At 36.3% G+C, this 23,354-nt stretch overlaps 1 protein-coding gene across 1 annotated transcript in view; it reads left to right on the top strand.

The window, feature by feature from the left end:
• The window catches only part of CERKL (ceramide kinase like), a 137,339-nt gene that overhangs the window by 94,687 nt on the left and 19,298 nt on the right, over positions 1–23,354 (top strand). Inside the window, exons 3-5 of the mRNA XM_053597702.1 lie at positions 2,758–2,889; positions 10,243–10,306; positions 16,637–16,779. Of these exons, the coding sequence (XP_053453677.1) occupies positions 2,758–2,889; positions 10,243–10,306; positions 16,637–16,779 (339 nt within the window). The remainder of the gene's footprint in view (positions 1–2,757; positions 2,890–10,242; positions 10,307–16,636; positions 16,780–23,354) is intronic.

Here is a 23,354-nt window from a genome sequence, read left to right as displayed (position 1 = left end):
CATAAATAAATGAATATCAAAAGGAAGAGAAATACTACTTGGTTTTTATGATAATATCTTTACTGGGACTGCCTCTGTTTGAGAAATGAAACAGGGTATTCTGATAAATTTATCAGGGAAAGTAAACTTAATCTGCATATTTAATCTGACTTCTGACCTTTAGGGTTAAACAAGTTTCTTGTTGCTGTCAGGTTTTAGTAGAAGTAAGCCCTGGGTTTACTGCTTACCTCTTCTTGGTTAAAGGACAGCAGTACTGTCCTTTGTGGTGGGCTTTTAAAAAAAAATCTGATCTAGAATCACATATTGCAGTTCGTTGTCATTGTTTTAGTTCCCATGAAAGGATGTTACCCTTTGTAGTTAATGATAAGGGACAAGGTGTAAGAATGTATAGATATTTTCTTTCCAACTGACCATCACCAATGGTTTTGGCATACATCGATGATTCTTGCCTGAATCAGAAATTATTATAATAACTGAAAGTAGGGATTTTCTTATTCTATAATTCTTCCCTATTTATTAATTTTTATTCTATTATAGGACAGAATGTTTTTACCTATCCTTTGTTTAGTGTCAGTATTGTTCGTGGAGTTGGATGTATAGAGAATGCAATATTGTATGCTCATTACTGTTCGATTCCATTTTGTATTGTCCTAGGTTTGGCCAGTGGAAATCCCAAGACATAGGGAATTTCATCAGAGGCTTTTTGTATAAATGGTTATAAAAATAGGTAATAGAGGTACAGAGGGTGAATTTTGTTGGTGACTTGGAAAGGCTTCAGTGAAGAAGCAGTATTTGACGTGAGCTTTGAAAAAGTGGTAACATTTTGATAAAAAAATGGGGGTGAGGTGGAATGAAAGGAAAAACTGCCCCAACAAAGGAAGGCCTGTCAAACATGGTATTTGGCAATCATACAATGGGTTTGGACCATGATGACTCAAAGGACTAGGGCTAAAATTTCCACCCTTGCTGTTTTGCTGGGGAGTGTGATGACAGGTAACAGAGGAAACCATTTCAGATGGTGAAGCAGCATAAACGAAAGCTCCACTCCAATACTCTCTTCTCGCAGCCTTTTCCAGATCCCTAATAAGAATGAATCACCCTTCTCAGACAATCCTCCTGCACTTTGCACATCTCCATTAACAAGTCTCTAGTCTTGTGCTGTTGGTATGCAAATATGTGGATATGTTTTTCTCTTTTAAAGTATGAACTACATCTTAATCATTTTGCCCTTCCTCCCAGTGTCTAGCACAAATGCTCAACAAATGTTTGTTGAATATGACAGAGAGGGGAGAGGAAATCAGTTTGGGAGAGGGAGGCTCTGAATGTCATCTTAAGGGGTTCATGCTTGTTCTGCAGACACCAATTAGCCATGACTGCTTTTGGGCAGCGCTACATTGATTAGAGCTATAACTCCAGAGGATGCTGTGGAAGGGGACAGAAAGGGTGCCCAGGAGGTGGCCCTTGAGTCAGAGGATGATGGTAAGAGAGGGTAGAAGGCATGGAAGGGAGTAGCTGCTGTCTCATTAATCTGGGCACTCTTTTTAATGTGGGAATTGGAAAAAAGGAAGACATTAAACATGGTAACTGGAAATGTTTAAGGAGTTCAGCACGGCCCCATCTCTTCCTTATCCAAAACTCTCCCTGAATTCAAAATAATATGTTGTATCAAACATGATAAGACTTGAAATAATGTCTTTCCTTGACAGATGAAACACTCTTATGTAGTGGACAATTTTCACTTTTTGTTGTTGTTGTTGTTTTTGTATTTTTTGGCCGGGGCTGGGTTTGAACCCGCCACCTCTGGCATATGGGGCTGGCGCCCTACTCCTTTGAGCCCCAGGCACAGCCCAATTTTCATTTGTTTTTAGTAATGGTTTTATTAAAAATGGATGTTAATAACTGCTTTTTAGGCCATGAAACGTGGCCCTCCGAGAGCAGCTTACCATAAAAGACATGGTTGTCAGCTTTCTTTTGGCTCCTCTGTCCCTCCTGTCCCTTTCAAACAACAGAAAATTTACTTTGCACCTGCTCCAACTGGGTTCTAAGTGATAAGCATCTTGCAAACCCAGAAAATTGTAGTATCAAATCTCAGCCCCAACTGTGAGGCAGCACTATCATCGAATCCCTGCAGAGAGGCATTGCTTTCCCAATTCCCACTGGAGTCCTTTCTCCCTGGCCCCTTTTCAGGCTTGAACTCTGACCCAAGCCCTCTTTTTATCTACCAGCATGCATTGCTTTTGGTGCTGACACTGACCTATCCCTGATCACTCTGTTCTGCCCTGGACTCATCAGTAGGTCAGGCGTTGGTAGCCTTGGGGTCACTGTGGTGCCCAATTCCAATAATGAGCACATTTAGCTAAGGAGAGGAAACGTACCCTTCTATTTGTTACAGTCCATTGCTTTTTTGCAGGAAAAAAATGCTAAAGGAACATTTGATGTATTATCTGTGATTTGGTAAATATACATAAGCATTGCCTAATATTTACAAAGTTGCATTTTATAACATCTTCCTTCATGAATTTTTTTTTTGTATAATTCATGAGTTATTTTAAGAGGGCTATAGTTATTTAACTGCTAGGAAAACATAAATGTCTTAAAAATGATCTCATATTCAGAATGCTCTTCCAAAAAACCTGAAATAAAAATCACAGGTACTGTTTAAATGTGTATGACATTCTAACAAACTTGCATGTCATTTTAAAGCGAAAGAAAAAATGCTAACAGAGACTTTATAACTTGTCTTTGTTTTCTTCTTAGGTTTTTCAAACAGACCAAAGTCATTAAAAATACTCCTTAACCCTCAAAGTCACAAAAAAGAAGCGATACAGGTCTACCATGAGAAGGTTGAACCACTGCTGAAGCTTGCAGAAATAAAAACTGATGTAACGAGTGAGTCATTTTCATAATATAATCTCACTATTTAAAAATTACACTCATGGAAGCAAGATAAAACCTGAATTTATTGTCAGTTGAAACTTGGGAAGCCACTTAAAATGTCCAAATATTTTGTATGTCTTCTATAACCCACTGTAGCCAGCCCCAGGGTAATAATTTCATAATTTTATTTTCTTTTTTATTGTGTTATTTTTACTAGAATATAAATATTTTCTCTTTAGATCTTTCTTGGACTTTTTTTCAAACACAGTAGGTATGATTTTAAAGGGAGCTGTATGCTTTTTGATATCTTCTTTAGGATGTTTGCTGTCTACACATAATTTCTGAGGTTTGGTAAGCAGTTGATTTTTGCTCACTTACATTGTTGATTTCTTTCCATAGAATCCTTCCTTAGGTTGTTTTTGTTCTGACTCTGACCCCTGCTGGTTAGGTCAAAACTAAGCAATTAGCTGCTGGTTATAAATGAATTTAGAAAAGGCAGAAGCTTAAATTAAATTTATTGTCTAAACAAGGAAATGTGCGTAGATTTGTGCCAAGTAGAAATTTGCTAATGCTAAAATTAATAGAAGGTTAATAATACTCTCTTTGATTTTTTTTTTTTAATTTGGTGACCAAATTATTTTGTTTCTTTGAGACTTGTATTTTACTGTGACAGGGACCTGAGAGGAGTAGAAGCTATCAGGAATCCCAAGTTTACAAACTTTAGGTCTATGTAGTCTCACTTACACACAGAGAAAATGTTCAATACATTATGATCAATGAAGAATATTATAAAAATAAACCTACTCGGGAGACAAACTCAGAGTGCATTTGGAATCTTTTAGATTCCTAGGGAAGAGACTTAGAGTGACCTCGCTTTGCTCAGCTGTAATGAAGGGAACTGGGTCTTACAATGTACATGTGACTTGAAGGCTTGGGGTAGAAAAAATTTACTGGAAAAAAAAAAACAACAACAAACAAACCAAGGGCAAGCTTGATGGGAAGGTCAGCCCTAAAAGCATCTACTACAATGGAGATTCAAGAAAAACTACCACAAAAAACTCAAGAGGAATTTCTGAATTAAAAACACATTAGTAGTAGTAGTAGTAAGGAAATTAACCTTTCATTTTGGTGACATTTGGTTTCTTTAGAGGTAATTTATAAGGAAAAGAGAAAATTCAGCTGTGTTGTTTGTTTCTTCTATAGATTTTCGAAGAGTGGTTGAAGGAAAAGTTTGAGATTTGTATTAGGGTGAGACGATGAAAAATTGAATAAAGTACCCTTGCAATATACTTCATAGGTGGGTCCCACCATTGTACAAAAAATCAACACAGCGAATCCCACAAAGGCATAAATGTATTCATGATCTATGTATATATGACATAATAAATAAATAAAAAGTTAAAAAAAGAAAGAAGTTATGAGCAAACTCAATAATTACTTTGATTATACAATAATCATGGATTTACCATGTGAATACTAAAAAACAGTTTGCAATGGATATTCCTATCTGTCATTTATTTTAAAATCTTACGTGGAATGCTGGCTCTGTGTTAAACATTGATCAGAATCCAAGATGAATAAGTTATCACACCTGCTTTTGAGAGAGAGACTTATAGGTTATAATTATGATATACATAAAAGAACTCTGATGTCTCAGAGGGCAATAATTAATTTTGATCATGAGGCTCAAAGAAAACATTTGGACTAGATAGTTTTTAAGAGGCAGAGAAGGCAAAAAATGAGGAAAGGAAGGCAGGCCAGAGGACATGAGTGGGTAGCAGGGGGAGAGAGAGGGAATATTACACCTGTAACATCTTGGAAAGTTTGGTCTGTATCATTTCTCTACCTTCCTTAGTGTGGACTTCATCTGGAATCTTATTCTATCATCATGAAACATCTTCCAGTGAATCGGATTCTTTCTTATTTGTGTCTAGTGGCAGGACAGGACCCTTCCAGGGGTAAACCCCGTTTTCCTGAAGGCTGAAGATGCTGGAACTGAATGTGGATAGGTTAGGAGGAATGAAGGCAAAATAGCTTCGGGGAAGGATCCCAACAGGTACTCAGGAAGTTTGGTCCATCCTGTGGGCGAGTCTTTGTGCTGTCTGTGCTCAGCAGTTGACTCATCGTGCACTGATCCACACGTGGTGGAAGTTTATTTGGCAGAGTGTTGTAGTCTGGTTTGCCAGAGATGACTCCACCAGCAGAATAAGAATTAGAAGAGAGAGAGGCACAGGGACAGAGAAAAATCATCAAAATGTGCTTTCCTTTTTAAAGCAACTGTATTGGAAAAAATATGTTCTAGAGTTTTTTTTCCCCTAAATTTGTAAGTATTAAGTATTATATTCAGCTTAATTTAAAAACAATAGAATATTAATAAAGCAACAGTAGAATTTGCTTACATATTTGCGCAGAGTGGTTAATTATTAGCTGCCTAACACTCTTCTTACAGGGAAAATTATAAAATTATATCCTTTGTTTATAAAACCATTTTAGTATAGGCAGTCCCCGAGTGACAAACATCTGTCTGATGTACAACTCACACTTATAAGTGGAGGCTATTACAGGCAATAGGTAAATGTACCTGTTCCGACTTATGTACAGACTCAACTTAACAAACGTGCAGAACTTATCCTGTTCATAACCCAGGACCGCCTGTGTGTATATTGGCTAACTACTTACATAAAAATATTTCCTATTTTGTATGAAGGGCTAGATAAACATGCCCTTCATACAAATAGGTATTTGAAAAGTTTTAATATTCTTGCTGACCTTACTGGGTTGTTTAGGGGATCAAAAAAGATAACGTATTTAAAACTACTTTATATATCATAAAGTGCTATAGAAATATGATCATAATGCCATTTTGGTTTAATAAAATTTTGCAATAACATTCAATTCACACTTCATTTGAAAGGAAAGCTATCTTACATGAAAGACTAAAGCAGAAAGCATATGTATCTTCTGCATATCCAGTGTGACTATTGTTTTAATGTTTTCTTGTATGTGCTGGTATGTTCAAAAGGAATACAAATTACAAAATACTATGTGGTGATGAATTTATTAGGAAATGGTGCTGTGCAGATATGAGGAATGATTTGAAAAATTATAGCTTGATATACTTTCTAAAGAGCTATAATTTTTTAAAACAAATTTATTTTAAAAATGGATCTTATCACATCAATAAAAATATACTTCTTTCATTCTGGCTTGTGTTGAAATCCTGAATACTGTGGAATATAGTTCAACATCTTTTGAAACATTTGAGCTAAAGTTGTATTCTTCTTCTGCTCCTATCACCAATGTAATATCTTATTTACTAAAAGCACTAGTAACCTTCTGGAAGAAACTAAGAAAACTGAGTTATTTTTCCTAATAACGTATTGGAGCACAAATCAAAGAAGAGCATGATTGGTAAGTCCCTGCTGGCATATGATATTATTTTTTTCTCTTGCTCCTAAAATAAAATGAACTTTAGAGATGGTACCATTAAAGACATGAAAGATATTTTGAGAAATAAAGGTTCATAGGAAAATTCTTAGAACACTAAAATGAAGAAATCAAGGTAACAGAGAAATTAGAGGCCCTATAGTCTGAATTCTTCCATATGAGTGGACTGCAGGTGTGCAGCACTCTCTATGGTAACCTCTCAGCCTTGGCTTGGCCACCTACTGAATATATTGTTTCTGAACTGTACTGTTCAACCTTTCTATCCTGAGTTCAAAGCCACTGTGCCTTTATGCAAGTTAGAAAAGCCACCTCCTTTGTGCTGACTTACAGAAAGGCGATCTTTCTTGACTAATTCAGCTCAAGGACACCTAATTTGTCCATTAGGAGCACTGGCTAGATGACAGATCTACCCAGCTCTCTGGCCGAGTGCCTTTGTGCTAGACATAAACTGCACAATACAGAGAACTTATGAGTTGACAATTCCTTGTCATTTTTATCCATCAGAGTTAATGTTTCCTTTGTAGTAATACAAAATATTTTTTTACTGAGATATGTGGAGGCAGTTACCCTGCCTGCCCTTGATCTCTACTGTTCCTGATAGGCACATCCCTTGCTTTAGACACTTTAGACCTTTACATGGTCATTATCATTATCATGATCAGAGAGTTTTATCTGCATGCAACCTTGATCTCTGCCGGCTCGGGGCCTGGACACCAGATAATTTACCTCCTGGGAAGTATTGACAAGAAAGTGAGGTTTGTTATCACTTTCCTCTTCTTTCTCTTAGGATCATGCTTCTCACTTTTGACCCTTTACCAAGTCTTTCTATTGTTTCTCTTTGTCTATTTTGGGCTCTACTTGGAGCCTTCCATTTCTTGGAAATACTTCTTACCATTCCAGATTTCACTCAGAAGAAAGCTAGACAATCTGATAAAACTGTGTCACAAAAGCTGCTGGTAGCCAGAGGCATTACTTCTTCCTGCATTTTAATAAAATGCTGCATAGAAAATGTTCATGCATCATATCCAGACAGAAAAGCAAGATAATTCTGGGTGAAATGTTCTTTTTATTACCTCTTAAATAATGAGCGTATATGGCCAATCTTGGGTCCAACACTCAGCTGTGATTTAGGAAGTTGGGACTTTACACATGGGGACAAGGTAGAGTCATCAGTGGGGTTTATGCAGGAAGGTGATATGATTACGTATTTGTAAAAGGTCATTCTGGCTGGAGCAGGAGAGAGGTTGACGGTAGACGAGAAAGAAGGCTGTGTTAGTGCAGGTTGAGTATCTCTAATCTAAAATGCTCGATACCAGCACGTGCTTTTCAGATGTCATTGGGTTTTAGAATATTTGCATTTTACTTACTAGTTGACTCACCCTAGTCCAAAACTCTGAAATCTAAAATGTTCTAATGAGCATTCCTTTGAGTATCGTGTTGGTGCTCAGAAAGTTTGATGTTATGGGGCATTTCAGATTTTGGATTTTCAGATTAGGGATATTCAGTCTGTGTGTAGAAAGATAGTTAGTGACCAGACCTAGGGAATTGGCTGTAGGAAATTGAAGGATGCCGCAGTATAATTTAAAGACAAGAACAACTGATCTTGACCATGGCGTTGTTATGGCAAATGGACGAGAGGATAATCTAAGAAGGCATTTTCCTGTCTTGGAGTAGATGATGGAACACAAAAAGAGCAATATATTTGAGAGACAATATATTTGAAGGTGGACATGATGGATTCTGTTTTGAACTTATTAAGTTTGAAGTACCTATAGGAAAGAAAATGATATTGCAGCATCTATCAGCATCCTATTCTGAATGAATTTTAACAGTAGACCAAGAAATGCTTCATGTCCAATCAAATCTTGTCTGATTTTATTTCAGCCTCTTTCCTCATAGACATTCAATATCAACTTCACGACATTTCTCACCTCTAGCCTTGTCTTCCTGAGGAAGTTTTATGTAGCATTAGCACTAAAGGGGCAGGGGCTGCCAGCGGTGGAAACAGTGTTCAAAGATGTGTAAACTGTGGAGATTTCAAATCCACAAATATATAGAAAGAGCACATGGTGGTAATTTTGTAGGAAAAAGAAAGTAGGCGAAAGAAAAGACTAGGTTACATTTTTTGAAATTGCATTCGTCTTGCCATTCTTTCTGTTTGTTTATTTGGAATGCGATGGTTAAATCCTTCTCTGATTCCAGGGTCCATAATACGTAGGAACCTATCTAAATACAGATTTTATTCTTTCAACTATATCTAAATGTAGTAGTCTGCATCCCTCTTTATCTTTTGGGCTACCTATCTTTATCTTTTGTCCATCTTTATAATCACTTGTTACTATTTCATATTACATATCCATTTTTAAATTACTGTATATAGTCTATCTGCAGAGTGTCAACTCTCTAAGACCAAAGACTTCATTCACTTCATTCATTCTTTTATTTAACTTTTACAATGTTCCTTAAAAAATTACTATTCTTAGACAGTTTTCATCAGTGTATTGTCAAATTTTACCCACAAAATCAAGGGAAAAAATAGACAATTTAAAATTTTTTGAACAAAAATGGCATTCAGCTAGACCATAATTTTTAAGCCCGTTTTGTATTATATTTGAAAAACTTTACTAAATTAAGCTTTGGTATAAAAGCGGGACATGGAAAACTGATTATCGGCATAAATATTTCTTCCTAATATCCTTAATTATTTTTACTGTGTCTGTGTTAGCCATTTTATTATATTATTTTGCATTTTGTAACTACTTGCTACAGTTATGAGTGATCAGCACAAATCTTTTATAACTTAACTTTTGACTTTATTAATATTAATATTTTATATTTAGTTTTATTATAGCTTTTTTCTGATTACAATTTAATGTAGAGAGGTTTTATTCATGTGACTGTTAACAGCCTTTTGAATAAGCTACGGGAGAATTACAATGTAACACCACTGGATACAGAATGACGCTTTTAGACACCGAGACTAATAATTTTTAACAATATCTAAAAACATTGTGGGAAAAGCTTGAACCCCACTGGCACCAGGGACAGACAGGCATGAAAGATTAATGTAATCTTGCATATAATGATGCACATTCTTACACAAAAAGTCCATCTGCAGTGTCGTGTCAGTCAGCAGAAATCTTTGATGGGTGGATACAGCTGGGCCGTCTCTTCTGGCAGAGCCGCCCTGGAAAATGCTAAATGCGGTTGTGACGCTTGGTGCCATCTGCAGTGTGCCCATTTATCCTGTCTTCACTGGCATTTACAATACTGCATAGGGCATCAGCGACTGTGGAGACAGAGATACGGAATGACAGATTCATTTCCTCAGAGGATCTGGGCTCCGGGGCCTCCGTGCCACCCTTCTCCTCAGGTCTGGTCTCATCATTGGTGTTGGCTTGACTTGGTACTTTCCCGGCCAACTCCTCCTCTTTTTAGTCTAGCAGTTCCAGATACACATTCTTCTGGTTTGCAAATCTTACACTAACCTTTTGATGAATTTATTCACGTAAGGTTGCCAAAGCGATTTACCATCGACTATTTGATGCCAGCTAATATGACTTATTTTCAAAATACTACTGCTCCTGAGCCTCTGATTTAAAGGAAATATGTCTTATTGAGGGAATGCTAAACAGACAGGCACCAAGATAAATTCTCCAACCACTCTGTGTGGGATATCCCCAAATGACTTATGGAGTTGGAGCAAATAGATGGACCTGTTTTACATAAAGCTATAAAATACATCAGGCGACTAAATTTAATCTCTTTCCCATGATTAAAATATAAATATTCTAGAATAAATGTTGTTTTATGACTTGACCATATGTTTATCGTGTTATTTTGCCAAACCAAGTTAAAAAGTATAGATTATTGTTTAAAACTTTGACTTTGTGCGTTTTTTTTTTTTTTTTTTAATAGTAACAGAATATGAAGGACATGCTGTATCACTGATTAAGGAATGTGAGCTCCAGGGATTTGACGGGTAGGTCACATCATTAATCTAGATGTATCTTATCGTTTTTGTTAGTAAATGTTCTTGTTAGTTTTTAGCCACATATTTGGGAACTAAACTAAAATTTTTTAAATGTTTGTCATGTGTATGTTTAATAATTAGACTCTTTTTAGTCCATGTCTATGGAAAAATAACTAATGCTAATATAACATGATTATCCAGCTCTTAGGATCTGGCATAAGAAAACAAACAGAGGACTCTAGTTATAGTAGGGAAATCATAGTCTACAACCTTATACTTACGTAATATGCATAGATTTGTACCTGTAATTCTTAATTCTTAGATTTTACTGTATGTCTAGAAAAGCATTAATGGAAGCTATTATTTGGTCCTGCAGCATAGCTACCCTATGATCCTCTTTTACAAATTCACTGAAAATTTTAATAGTTACTCATTGGCTAATTTATCCATAATTGGAATAGTTTATAAAAACATGTATTATTTTTAGAATGAACAAAAGATACTAATTTTAATATCTCATAATTTAGTGACTACAATATAAGTGTTTTGTTCAAAAGAGGCACTGGGAACCATTATTTGCAATACAATGGAGCGTGCAGACATAGTTCATTAGCAGGCGAATGTTAGAACCACGGCAAGTGACACAAATTGAACAACCATTTAAAAAATTAGATGACTCAATCAAAGTGCAAATTCGATAAGTAGATTGATATGCAGATTATATTCCTTAGGAAAGTTTTTTTTTTTTTTTCCCCGAAGGATAGAAGCTTGAGTTCAGAAAGTTGGTGGGTATATGAATTATTTGTGTCATGTGGAGATGAGAAGGGGCAACAAAAGATAGCAAGGCAAGTGGAAATGCACTTTCACCAAAGTCAAAGGCTGCAACCTTTTCAAAGAACTATGAGGTGTTAGGGAGGGAAGTGATGCAATTAACATGGAGCATTGACAGGGCTCCTTTTCAGAAATGATTGAAATTGTTTTTCTTTTCTTTCTTTCTTTTATTTTATTTTATTTATTTATTTATTTATTTTTGATGAAGAGAAAATAGTAGCTGGTAAGGGGAAATGTTTGGTAAGTAAGGTATACGTTTTCAGGAAAGAATTTAATTGAGGGAAGTAAATCTAGATAGCAATATTGCACAAATACTGAGAATCAACAATATGAGTGGGAGGTTACTTTAGAACTTTATACTTAAAGGTAACAAAAGGAATAGTATGCTACATTTAGGAAATTATCTTGCAGTTATACAATTTATGCAAAGTAATTGGAGTCCTGGCCACCAACTATCTACTGTTTAACAGTCTCAAACCAGAGCTTATGAGTATGAGGGTGGTTGCATTGCACAGGAGTCCTTGCTTCAAAACTTGATATATAAATGATAATAATGACAAATACCACAGATTACTTGATTATTTATACCTAGTCTTATGCATCAACATTAAGAAATGTTCAGCTGAATGGGTTATTTACAATGTTCCACCGGTAATTATATTCTGGCAAAGTTTAAGAAGATCTTTGCTGAATGAAGAGTATTGCTCAAGTGTAGTACAAGTATAGTAATATTTTTTCTCTTTATTTGAATATATTTAATTCTTATTTATTTGTCCTGGCAAACATTGTCATTTTGTAGTGTGGTGCTAAAATGTATATAGATCTTCAGTTATTAATTCACAATTGTTTTTTAAACAAAATAGTTTGGCCTCACCATTGTCTGAATTGAGTTCTGTCATTTAACTGCTTCCAAATGCTACTGAATGCTGATTTATTTCATATTCACAATAATTTAAATTTTCTGTTTAAAGTCCTCTGTGTTCCAAGAACTTTCAAATAGCTCACTTATTTTTGTGTGTTTATTTTTTTTTTTCAGTAGAAGCTGATATAGTAGTTGTGATAATTATCTCAATAAGATGGAAATTTTAAGTCATTATACTTAGAATTACATACAGGGGTGTATGAGGAGAGCAATGGAAATACAGTTTCTTTAGGCACTGCAGAAGAACAATTTCATGCACAAGTAAAACTGTTTGAAAAGGGAATGTTGTGCATTGGTGGGTTTCTTACACTTGAACCTATTCAAAAAGTGCCTAGAGGAGCACTTTATTTGAAATTTATAGAAAAGATTCAAAGACTAAGATAACCCCAAGATGCCGTAAGATCACATTCCTTTACAGACTAAAGCATCCCTCCCTGACTCTAGGGGAACTATTGATAGGAAATCACCTAATGCTTTGGTTTCTAGACACAAGCTGGAGAGATTGATTCAAGAAAGGTGTTTGTTTGTTTTTATTGAGACAGAGTCTTACTCTGTTGCCCTTGGTAGAGTGCTGTGGTGTCATCATAGCTCCCAGCAACCTCAACCAGCAACTCTTGGGCTTGAGCAATCCTCTTGCCTCAGCTTCCTAAACAGCTGGGACTATAGGCACCTGCCACAACACCTGGCTGTTTTTTTAGAGACCAGGCCTTGCTCTTGCCCAGGCTGGTCGCAAACTCCTGAGCTCAAGCAGTCTACCCACTTCAGCCTTCCAGAGTGCTAAGATTATAGGCATAAGCTACCACCATGCCCAGCCTCAGAGAAAGGTTCTATATATAATATGCAGTACAGCAAAGTGATTTGATAAATAATGTTTGCAATTTAGTAAACAATGTTTAAGACATATTATTTGCTAAGATTCTGAGTTAAAAAAATGAGCTATCTATGTTTCTATGGAGACACATTATGATATATTTCTAAAGCCAACAAAAACAGTGCATCAGTGCTTAGGACAGCTGAAGCCCCACTCTAGTGTGTTCTAGTGATCCACTGAGAAAACTTACAGGAACTTCCGATACAATATTGCTTCCTACTTATGCTGAGCATAGATAGGAAGTTTTATAAAGGGTAAAAAAGTACAATAATCAGCCACGTAGAATTGAAGCAATCCCAGTTGTGTTTATGATTATAGTTTTAAAAATCTGTAGCTTTTATGCAGTTGTAAACACTAATTCTTTTTTTCACAATTTTTAAAAATGTTGACTTACAGGGTTTTTTGTTCATTTCATCATTAACTAGACCTATACTAGTGGAGCTATTATTTGACTAATATTAACACTTTATCAGATTGACTATAATATTTATATTATTTAATAAAGTTTAAAAAAAAGAATAAAACTCTGAATGAAGAACCATTTCACAGATAATATTGGTTGATCAATATATAAACACCCATTTAAAAAGTCTTTATTATCACTCTTTAAAAAGGGAAATAAGACATTAGCACCCAATTTTGTTTTGTTTTTTACCTTTTCTACACAGAATTATTCTGTTTGGAGCCATGGCAACGAGTTTGCTTCTGAAAACAAGATTTGTCACATGCAAAAAATTAGTTCTTCTAAGGTTTATATAGAGTAACTCTTAGATATTGTTAAATGAACTCATTATAAAAGATCGAATATTTGGTGATTTTTTTGCCTTTTCCCATAGTATTCAGACTTTTGTGATGTTTATGTATTAAGCATATTTCCTAGATGATGTTACTATATCTGAGTATGATCTTAATGATCTCATAGTTGTTAACACAATAAATACAGTAGAACCTGTGTAAGTTGAACACCCAAGGGCTATAACAAACTAGTCAATGTATGGAGGTGATCAACAAAAGGAACTAGGCCTACGACTGTATTGATACATTCCTGTGGTGCATGTCTAGTCTATGAAAATTAGGTCAATTCAGTTTGATGGAAGTATTTCAAGTTGTATATGGAACCAGCACATTGTGCCCCATGACTGCATTAACGTGCACAGCTATGATTTAATAAAAAAAAAAAAGAAAAGGAAAAAGAAAATTAGGTCAATTAAAGAGGTGGTCAATGTAGGGAGGTGGTCAACTATGGACGTTCTAGTGTAGATTTCTTCTCATTCATTCAATTTCATGTTAGTACTGATAAACTAATTGGCAAAATTATAAAATTCTTATAGGGCTATTTTTATTTGGTTTCACATATAGAAAAGAAATATAAAGAATAATAGTGCCGGTGCAGTCTCTATGGCCACGTTGTCTTATTTCAGATCCATGTTCTATCACTCACTAGTCGTATGACCTTGGAAAAGTTACTTAGTCTTTCTATGCCTTAGTCTCCTTATCTTTTATCTGTAAATTAAAGGTAATAGTATCTATTGTATGCGGTTATTGTTCAAATTAAATGAGTTAGTACATGGAGAGTGCTAAGAACAGTGCTTCATATACATAGTAATTAGTCACTAAAATGTGTCCTTATTGTTATAATTATTATATTTGTATTAGTTTCAAAAGATTTAATATAGAATGTGTTCTAGCAAATTTCAAAGATTTGGCTCAGCACCTGTAGCTCAGTGACTAAGGCGCCAGCCATATGCATCAAGGCTGGAGGGTTCGAGCCCAGCCCGGGCCTGCTAAACAGCAATGACAACTGCAACCACAAAATAGCCAGGCATTGTGGTGGGTGCCTGAAGTCCCAGCTACTCGGGAGGCTGAGGCAAGAGAATCGCTTAAGCCCAAGAGTTTGAGGTTGCTGTGAGCTGTGATGCATATTACCGAGGGCAATATAGTGAGACTGTCTCAGAAAAAAAAAAAATTTTTTTTTCAAAGATTTTTGTAGCAGAAGATAAAAATGGGAAGACTATCTCTGTTAACTCCAGCAATGAAATAACATATAAATGATATGTACATAGTATAATTGTATGCAGGATTCGAGGAGTGAAGGATTGTCATCCTATGTAATTATTATTAGTTTATATATTAGGTCTTTGGTGTTAAATTAGATTTTTTGATGGCTTTATTGGTTCTGTTAGGTCACACCCATATGTCAGTACGTAGGTAAGCATGCATAGGGAGTTATGCTTACGTTTGTGGAGTGTTTAGAAGTTTCATGGAGATTTTTGAAATCTAACCAGTAAGGTTCAAATCAAACTTTGCTTTCCCCATTTACAAAGATGGGGATATTGCCTATTTTTCAGAATTCTAAGGATTTAATAGAAAAGAATAAACATAGCCTCTAATGTATAGTTTGTCCTCAGTAGATATTATCTCTTTTCTCTGAATTAGTGGCCACACTGCGAACCCCTAGAATCAGTTCAGACACAAAAATAATGATAATCAAAAATGGCCGGGATCATATCCTGAGTCTCTTCTAACCAGAGTGGACTTGGCTTGCCTAGGTTTTGTGGAGCCATAGGTCCTAACCTCAGCTAGGTGAAGGGACTAGGAAGATTAGAGGCAGGTGGAGGGAACTGATGGAAAAGACACTTGGTCCTCTCTGGTTACCACCCTCTGAGCTTCCTTACCTTTAGGGAACCAGGAACTCCTGCTGATCACAGACCTTTTTTTTTTTTTTTTTTTTTGCACAGAGAGGATTTAAGTGTACCAAATGCTAGTTGTTAGTATTTGCAAATTAGGAGACTCGTCCTAAAATCAGAAACTTCCCTTGAAAAATCAGATCTGGAGCTGCTAGGCCTCCCACATGATGTGAGTGGGCTGTAGCTAAGATGTTGCTGTCTCTTTAAATTTAACGTGCTCTTCCATTCCTGCTGGGCCCTTGTAGGATTTGAGTCATTGACACTTTCAGTAAAGCAGTTTTTCTTTGATGACATTTTGCATTTTAAGATTATTTTGCATTTTTTAAATACAAGTGAGTATGAAACAAATTTCTGATATCTTATGTATTACTTTGATGGATTACCCCCATCTCCTGGTAGTCTACTTATCATGAAGTCTTAAAAAAATATTAGCAGTACTATCTAGGATTAAAAGGTAGTAAAACTAAATTTAGATGTGCCATGTAGCAGCAATGTCAAGGAGATGAAAACCAGATCGTGTTTGCAATTACTGCATTCATATACTAATGATGATTAGCGGTTTCTTAGATTAAAGCTTCGTATTTTACATGATGTTTATTGCTGTCTGTCTTTTCAGGGCTTTATTGAAAATTAGCAGAGTTTTATGGCTTTGGTTGGGGTTAGTTAAATGAATTGCATCTGACAGTATTATTAACATAATTGAAATGAGAAGGATATGCTTTTGGAAGTTAACAGAACAAAGTGCAGGTCTGATGCAAGTTAACATGTTTGAGTGTTTTAATGCCTCTTAACTCTATATATTGTCTGTTGGGAAGTCTCTAAGTATTAAATTTGTAAAGTAACCATTGCCCATGCAGTGTTTGTTTGTGTTGTTTGCCCATGGACCCATACTGGCATTTTTGAAGGTGCATGTAACTGGTCATGCACTTAGACTATATGAAATTAGTAAAATGGTTTGAAGTCTAAATTTCACAAAGTCTTACTAATCATTCTCAAGTTGTGACTCTTTTCCTTAATTTTTTTTCCAGTGTTGTCTGTGTTGGTGGAGATGGATCTGCTAGTGAAGTAGCCCATGCTTTGCTTCTTAGAGCCCAGAAGAATGCAGGGATGGAAACAGATGGAATCCTAACTCCTGTCAGAGCACAGCTTCCACTCGGCTTGATACCAGCAGGCAAGGGAGTGGCCATGGATTTCTTAATTTGATCCTCCCACATCTTTTCCTTGTTTACTTTCTAACCTAGACAGAGTTAAACGTACAGACCCTAAAAGATCCAGACTTCTGGCATCCTACTAGCAAACGAGACTTTAGATAAGTCATTTAATCTTGCTGAGCCTTCTTCTTCTTATATCAGTAGGGATAACATATGTAGTATTCACTTCATCACGAAGTTATTGTAGCATTAAGTTAGATGGTGTGTGCAAAGGGTTTAATATGTAAACAATCAACAGATGGAATGATTAATATTCTGCCTTCTCATAAGAAGGTCTAATGGTCACATAGTATGCTTACCAGATAGGAAGTTTCAAACCAAGGCCAATTTACTTCAACTGCTTACAATTCCCTATGAGGTAAAATATAACTCGCATAACTAAAGTATAAACAGATAATCTCAAGAAGGTCAAAAGAATTTCTTCTGACTAGAAGGAGGATTACGGTGCTGGAGAGCAAGCTCCTTAAGGGCAAGGCTTATTTATTTATTTATTTAGTTAGTTAGTTAGTTAGTTAGTTAGTTAGTTAGTTAGTTAGTTATTTTAGAGACAGAGTCTTACTTTGGTAGAGTGCTGTGGCATCACAGCTCACAGCAACCTCTAGCTTTTGGGCTTAGGCAATTCTCTTGCCTCAGCCTCCCGAGTAGCTGGGACTACAGGCACCCACCACAGTGCCTGGCTATCTTTTTTTGTTGCTGTTTGGTGGAGGCCAGGTTTGAGCCAGCATCCTACTCACTGAGCCATAGGTGCTGCCCAGCTTTTTATTTTTTTAATCCACTGACATTCCTTCAGCACCTAGATTAAAATTTGACACAGTGAATGTTCAGATGAGCTTATTGAATGAATAAATAGAAAGAAGACTTCATATAGTAAATGCACTTGGATTATGAATTAAAATGGATAGGATCTGACCTGAAAAGATGCGAATGAGTTATTTTGTTGGCAGCAAAAATAATAAAAGCAAAGGTAAAACCCAGAAGCGTTTGAGGAGTAGAAAACAGGGCATTCTTTGGGAGATAATGGTGTCAAAATAGGCCCTACCATGAAGGCCCTGCAGGCCACAGGAAGGGGTGGGGACTGAATTGTATTTGAGAAGCAGTAGGGAATAATGGAATGTTTCAGGGGAAGGGAACAACCTGATCAGAGTTTGTTCTAAGAGGATTCATTTGCAGCATGACGCAGAAGGATTAGGTGAAGGGGGCAAGAGAAAACAGAGGTCAGAGCCAGGGGAACAGTGAGAGCAACACTTTGAATAGACATGAACATCTTTCACCAGTCAATTGTGTTATACAATCACTTATCCCATGGCATTTCAATAAATGATAGCAAAGGAGATTGATTTTTTTTTATTCATTTTAGAAACATTACATTAGGGCCTAAAACAGAAAACTTTTTCCCTATGAAAATAGAAAATAATGTACATGGTTGAAAAAATTCAACATCTCTTTGATAACAACAGTGACTTAGTATGGATTTGAGTATATTTAGTATTGTTACTAAGTTGACTAAAGACAAAAGCCATCCAAATGCTCTTTTATAGTGTACAGTCTTTCAGAAAAGCAAGAATTTAAAAAGAGATAGGTGTTTGGATATATCCTTATACTTGTAAAGTATATATATTACAAAAAATTTTTAAGTAGAAGGCAACAAAATAACCTTGACTCAAAGAGAAAAATAAGATGCATTGGGGGCCATCTTTACATGTCATTTTAGTAGTTTCTACTAGGATGGTGGAACATTTCCAAGATTTCCCTTCATGACCAGTGTACGTGCTCAGGTAACTGTTTCTCTTCATTAGGACTTAAATTCCTGAGGTCATTCATTACAGGCAGTGCATCAGAAGTGGAAAGATGGGTGTCCCCACAGATATGTACTTGACATAAAGTGGGTAGTTGGCTAAAAAGCTGGTGGTTATGCTTATGGTTTTAATCTGTCACTCAGGGTTTATAAAGGAATAGCAATGAATTGTATCACTGCTATAATTATTAAGCATACTTAGGATTTTCGAAGCATTCTGTGTATGCTGTGGATATTTGTAGAAATGTCATTTTAACACTTTTTGTTTTGAAGACACAGTATGCCACCAAAGCTGCTCATTGTATAGGAGTTTCAGCTTTTCTAATTCCATTTAATAGGAGGAGAAAGTCCTGTGTGGGAGGTGTTTAATGTGAGGACTCTATGCCTAGTCAGGGTTTTTAATAGAGAATGGGAACAAGAGCTAGGCAGGAAGTTTCCAAGCTGAACATGAGACAGACTGCCTTTGAAGCCATTTGCCTCCTGGAGAGAGACATCCAGAGGGAGAGTGTTCAGGAAATTACTCCACTGAGCCAACAGATGAAGCCGCTGAATTATGGTCAGACTCAAATGGATCAGATGTGGGGAAGCCTGTATTTGAACTGCTGGCCATTAGGAATGGTGTTGGTTGCTATGGGAACTGGTGCTAAGGAACTATACAGAAGAGATTCTGATTAAAGTGGGGGGGGGGGAGGATGGAGAGAGAAAATGCCTGAGAGGACATAAAAATAAAAAAGCAATCCAGTTGTTGTACAACAAGGCTCGATCCTCATACTGATGGCTGTGAACCATATATTCCTATAGAGTTTGCATAAATAAATTCATGCTTTCCAATTAATTTGAGGAGAATAAAATATTGCTGAGGGACTGTTAATTTCTATGATATTTCAGGCAAAGAACCAAAGTGTAGGTACCGTTTTCATGAGAATTTTAGATATGCTTGACTAGGAAGTCATTACATCACATTTATCTGTTTGGATGTGGGAGACATTAACAGCCTTATGAATATTCATGGTGTCTGGTTAATTAAGTCAATTGTTTGGCAGAAGTGCTTGCACTTACTTCTAAGGACAATTTTTTTTTTTCTTTCTTCTTCTTTTCCCTGCCTGGTATTTCATCAGTGATGCTTTGCGTGAGCTGCTACTCCTGGCCCTACTTTCTTGTACTTGGAACATTTCAGCAGCTCTGTGGAGGGGTTGGTGGGCAAAGTTGCTGGTTGTGTTAAGAAAAATAACTTTAAAAAAAAAAAGAAAAATAACTTTTCCGGCTAATTAAAATGTTTACCTTGAGGTAGAACATTTATAGCTTTTGTGAGAACGTTAACAGTACACCGTTGTTATTTATGTGAGCAGCATGTTCTTTTGGCGTGTAGCCTTCTTTTCAAATAGAGCACAATTTCCTGAAACAAAATATGATCCATCTTCCAGATTATTCACACAAAAGACAGAGCAATCTATTTATGATCTTACATACACTTTTTAATTAACTTTTCTTTTTTTATTTACAGTGTAAAAACATTTAAAGACTGAGATGTACGTTGGTTGCATGATGACTAAAATGATTTTCTGACTTGGAGTCATGCCTGTTCACATCGGCAAGCTCTACAGAATTGAATAAAAGTTACAAAGGTGGAGAGGACACAATAATAAAAAGAGCCATGTCTAGCATCCTAAAAGAATTTGTGTTTGGACAACCTCAGCACACTTTAGCTCACAAGGAATACACTGTGTTTTCCTGAGTCATAATATGTGTCCTTCTCTATTGCACATGACAACGTGACATTATGTGTTTTAATAGCCTTTCTAGAGGAATGCTCTTATGGTCTCTTCCTAAATAACCATGGTAATGGAGGAAATGTGTTTCATGGAGTACTGTAATCCATGGATGATCCTAACTATCTCATTCTAATTATGTGGCCTTTTCCAAAACCTTTACCATAAATCTGATTGGGAAGGAAAATGGATTGATTTGCTTCTTCTTTTGTCCTGTACCCATCCCAGATTAATTAGCAATTAGATGGCCAAAGTGCAGTCTGTAGAGGGGCAAGAGATCACTGGAAAGGCCTGGGTGAAGACCCACCAAGTGACAGGTTTCTACATTATGCTGCTTGTTCTCAAATAATAGGGGCCCATAGGACTCACCTACAGAACTTGCTAAAACAGATACCCATATTCCCTCTGCCACCCATATGCATTCTGATTCTATGACATAGAGGTGGAACCAAGGAATTTGCATTTGTAAGAAGCGCCAGGTAATGAGGATGCTGTCAATCCGTGGACCATGCATTCCAGAATAGGACCTCAACAAGTCACAGTGCACACCACGTCACTTGAGGACCTTATAAACTGCAGACTCTGATTCACTACGTCCACAATGCTTCCTGAGAACCAATGTTTTCTAAAATGTATTTACTTCCATTAATTACTGTTTTAATGTCCCTTACTCTTATTTGTTTTAAAGTTGACAAAAATTATATATAAGGGTGTACAATATAATGTGAAGCACGTACACGTCAGGAAGTGGCTAAGTTAAACTACTTAACATATGTACATAATTGACATAATGATCACATATCATAGTTTATGGTAAGAAAACTACACAAAATCTACTCTGTTACCAATTTTCAAACACAAATATTATACATAGTCACCATGTTGAATAATAAGAGTTCCTGAACTTATTCTTCCTAAGTGAAAATTTTCATTCTTTGCCCAAGTTCTCGCTAACCCTCTCCATTCCATACCCTGACAACCATCATTTCACGCTCTGTTTCTGGGAGTTTAACTTTTTTGGATTCTGCATGTGAGTAAGATCCTGTGGCATCTGTCTCTCTGTGCCTGGCTTATTTCACTTAGCATGATGTCGCCCAGGTTCATCCATGTTGTTGCAATGTCAGGATTTCTTTTTTAAAGCTGAATAGCACACATGGGCTGAACATCCCTACTCTGAAAATCTGAAATCTGAAATGCTGTAAAATCTGAAACATTTTTAAGTACTGACATGATGCTTTGACTGGAAAATTTCACATCTGACCTCATGTGATGGGTCACAGTCAAAATTCAGTCAAACTTTGTTTTATGCAAAAAGCCAATGTCCACAAGTCAGTAGCCTTTGTATACACCAGTAACAGTCAAGATGAGAAGCTAACTAAGGACACAACTCCCTTCACCATAGTTTCAAAGAAAATGAAATACCTAGGAATATACCTAACGAAGGAGGTGAAGGACCTCTATAAAGGAAACTATGAAATCCTCAGAAAGGAATTAGCAGAGGATATTAACAAATGGAAGAACATACCATGCTCATGGATGGGAAGAATCAACATTGTTAAAATGTCTATACTTCCCAAAGCAATCTACCTATTCAATGCCATTCCTATCAAAATACCAACATTGTACTTTCAAGATTTGGAAAAAATGATTCTGCGTTTTGTATGGAACCGGAAAAAACCCCATATAGCTAAGGCAGTTCTCTGTAACAAAAATAAAGCTGGGGGCATCAGCATACCAGATTTTAGTCTGTACTACAAAGCCATAGTGCTCAAGACAGCATGGTACTGGCACAAAAACAGAGACATAGACACTTGGAATCGAATTGAAAACTAAGAAATGAAACTAACATCTTATAACCACCTAATCTTTGATAAACCAAACAAGAACATACCTTGGGGGAAAGACTCCCTATTCAATAAATGGTGTTGGGAGAACTGGATGTCTACATGTAAAAGACTCAAACTGGACCCACACCTTTCCCCACTCACAAAAATTGATTCAAGATGGATAAAGGACTTAAATTTAAAGCATGAAACAATAAAAATCCTCCAAGAAAGCATAGGAAAAACACTGGAAGATATTCGCCTGGGGAAAGACTTCATGAAAAAGACTGCCATGGCAATTGCAACAACAACAAAAATAAACAAATGGGACTTCATTAAACTGAAAAGCTTCTGTACAGCTAAGGAGACAATAACCAAAGCAAAGAGACAACCTACACAATGGGAAAGGATATTTGCATATTTTCAATCAGACAAAAGCTTGATAACTAGGATCTATAGAGAACTCAAATTAATCCACATGAAAAAAGCCAACAATCCCGTATATCAATGGGCAAGAGACATGAATAGAACTTTCTCTAAAGATGACAGACGAATGGCTAACAAACACATGAAAAAATGTTCATCATCTCTATATATTAGAGAAATGCAAATCAAAACAACCCTGAGATATCATCTAACCCCAGTGAGAATGGCCCACATCACAAAATCTCAAAACTGCAGATGCTGGCGTGGATGTGGAGAGAAGGGAACACTTTGACACTGCTGGTGGGACTGCAAACTAGTACAACCTTTCTGGAAGGAAGTATGGAGAAACCTCAAAGCACTCAAGCTAGACCTCCCATTTGATTCTGCAATCCCATTACTGGGCATCTACCCAGAAGGAAAAAAATCCTTTTATCATAAGGACACTTGTACTGGACTGTTTATTGCAGCTCAATTTACAATCACCAAAATGTGGAAACAGCCTAAATGCCCACCAACCCAGGAATGGATTAACAAGCTGTGGTATATGTATACCATGGAATACTATTCAGCCATTAAAAAAAAATGGAGACTTTATATCCTTCGTATTAATCTGGATGGAAGTGGAAGACATTATTCTTAGTAAAGCATCACAAGAATGGAGAAGCATGAATCCTATGTACTCAATTTTGATATGAGGACAATTAATGACAATTAAGGTTATG

The sequence above is a fragment of the Nycticebus coucang genome, chromosome 7, assembly GCF_027406575.1.
Source record: "Nycticebus coucang isolate mNycCou1 chromosome 7, mNycCou1.pri, whole genome shotgun sequence".
In the NCBI taxonomy this organism is placed as follows: Eukaryota; Metazoa; Chordata; class Mammalia; order Primates; family Lorisidae; genus Nycticebus; species Nycticebus coucang.
Note: the sequence above shows the minus strand (reverse complement) of the source record. Positions and strands in the feature narration are given on the sequence as shown.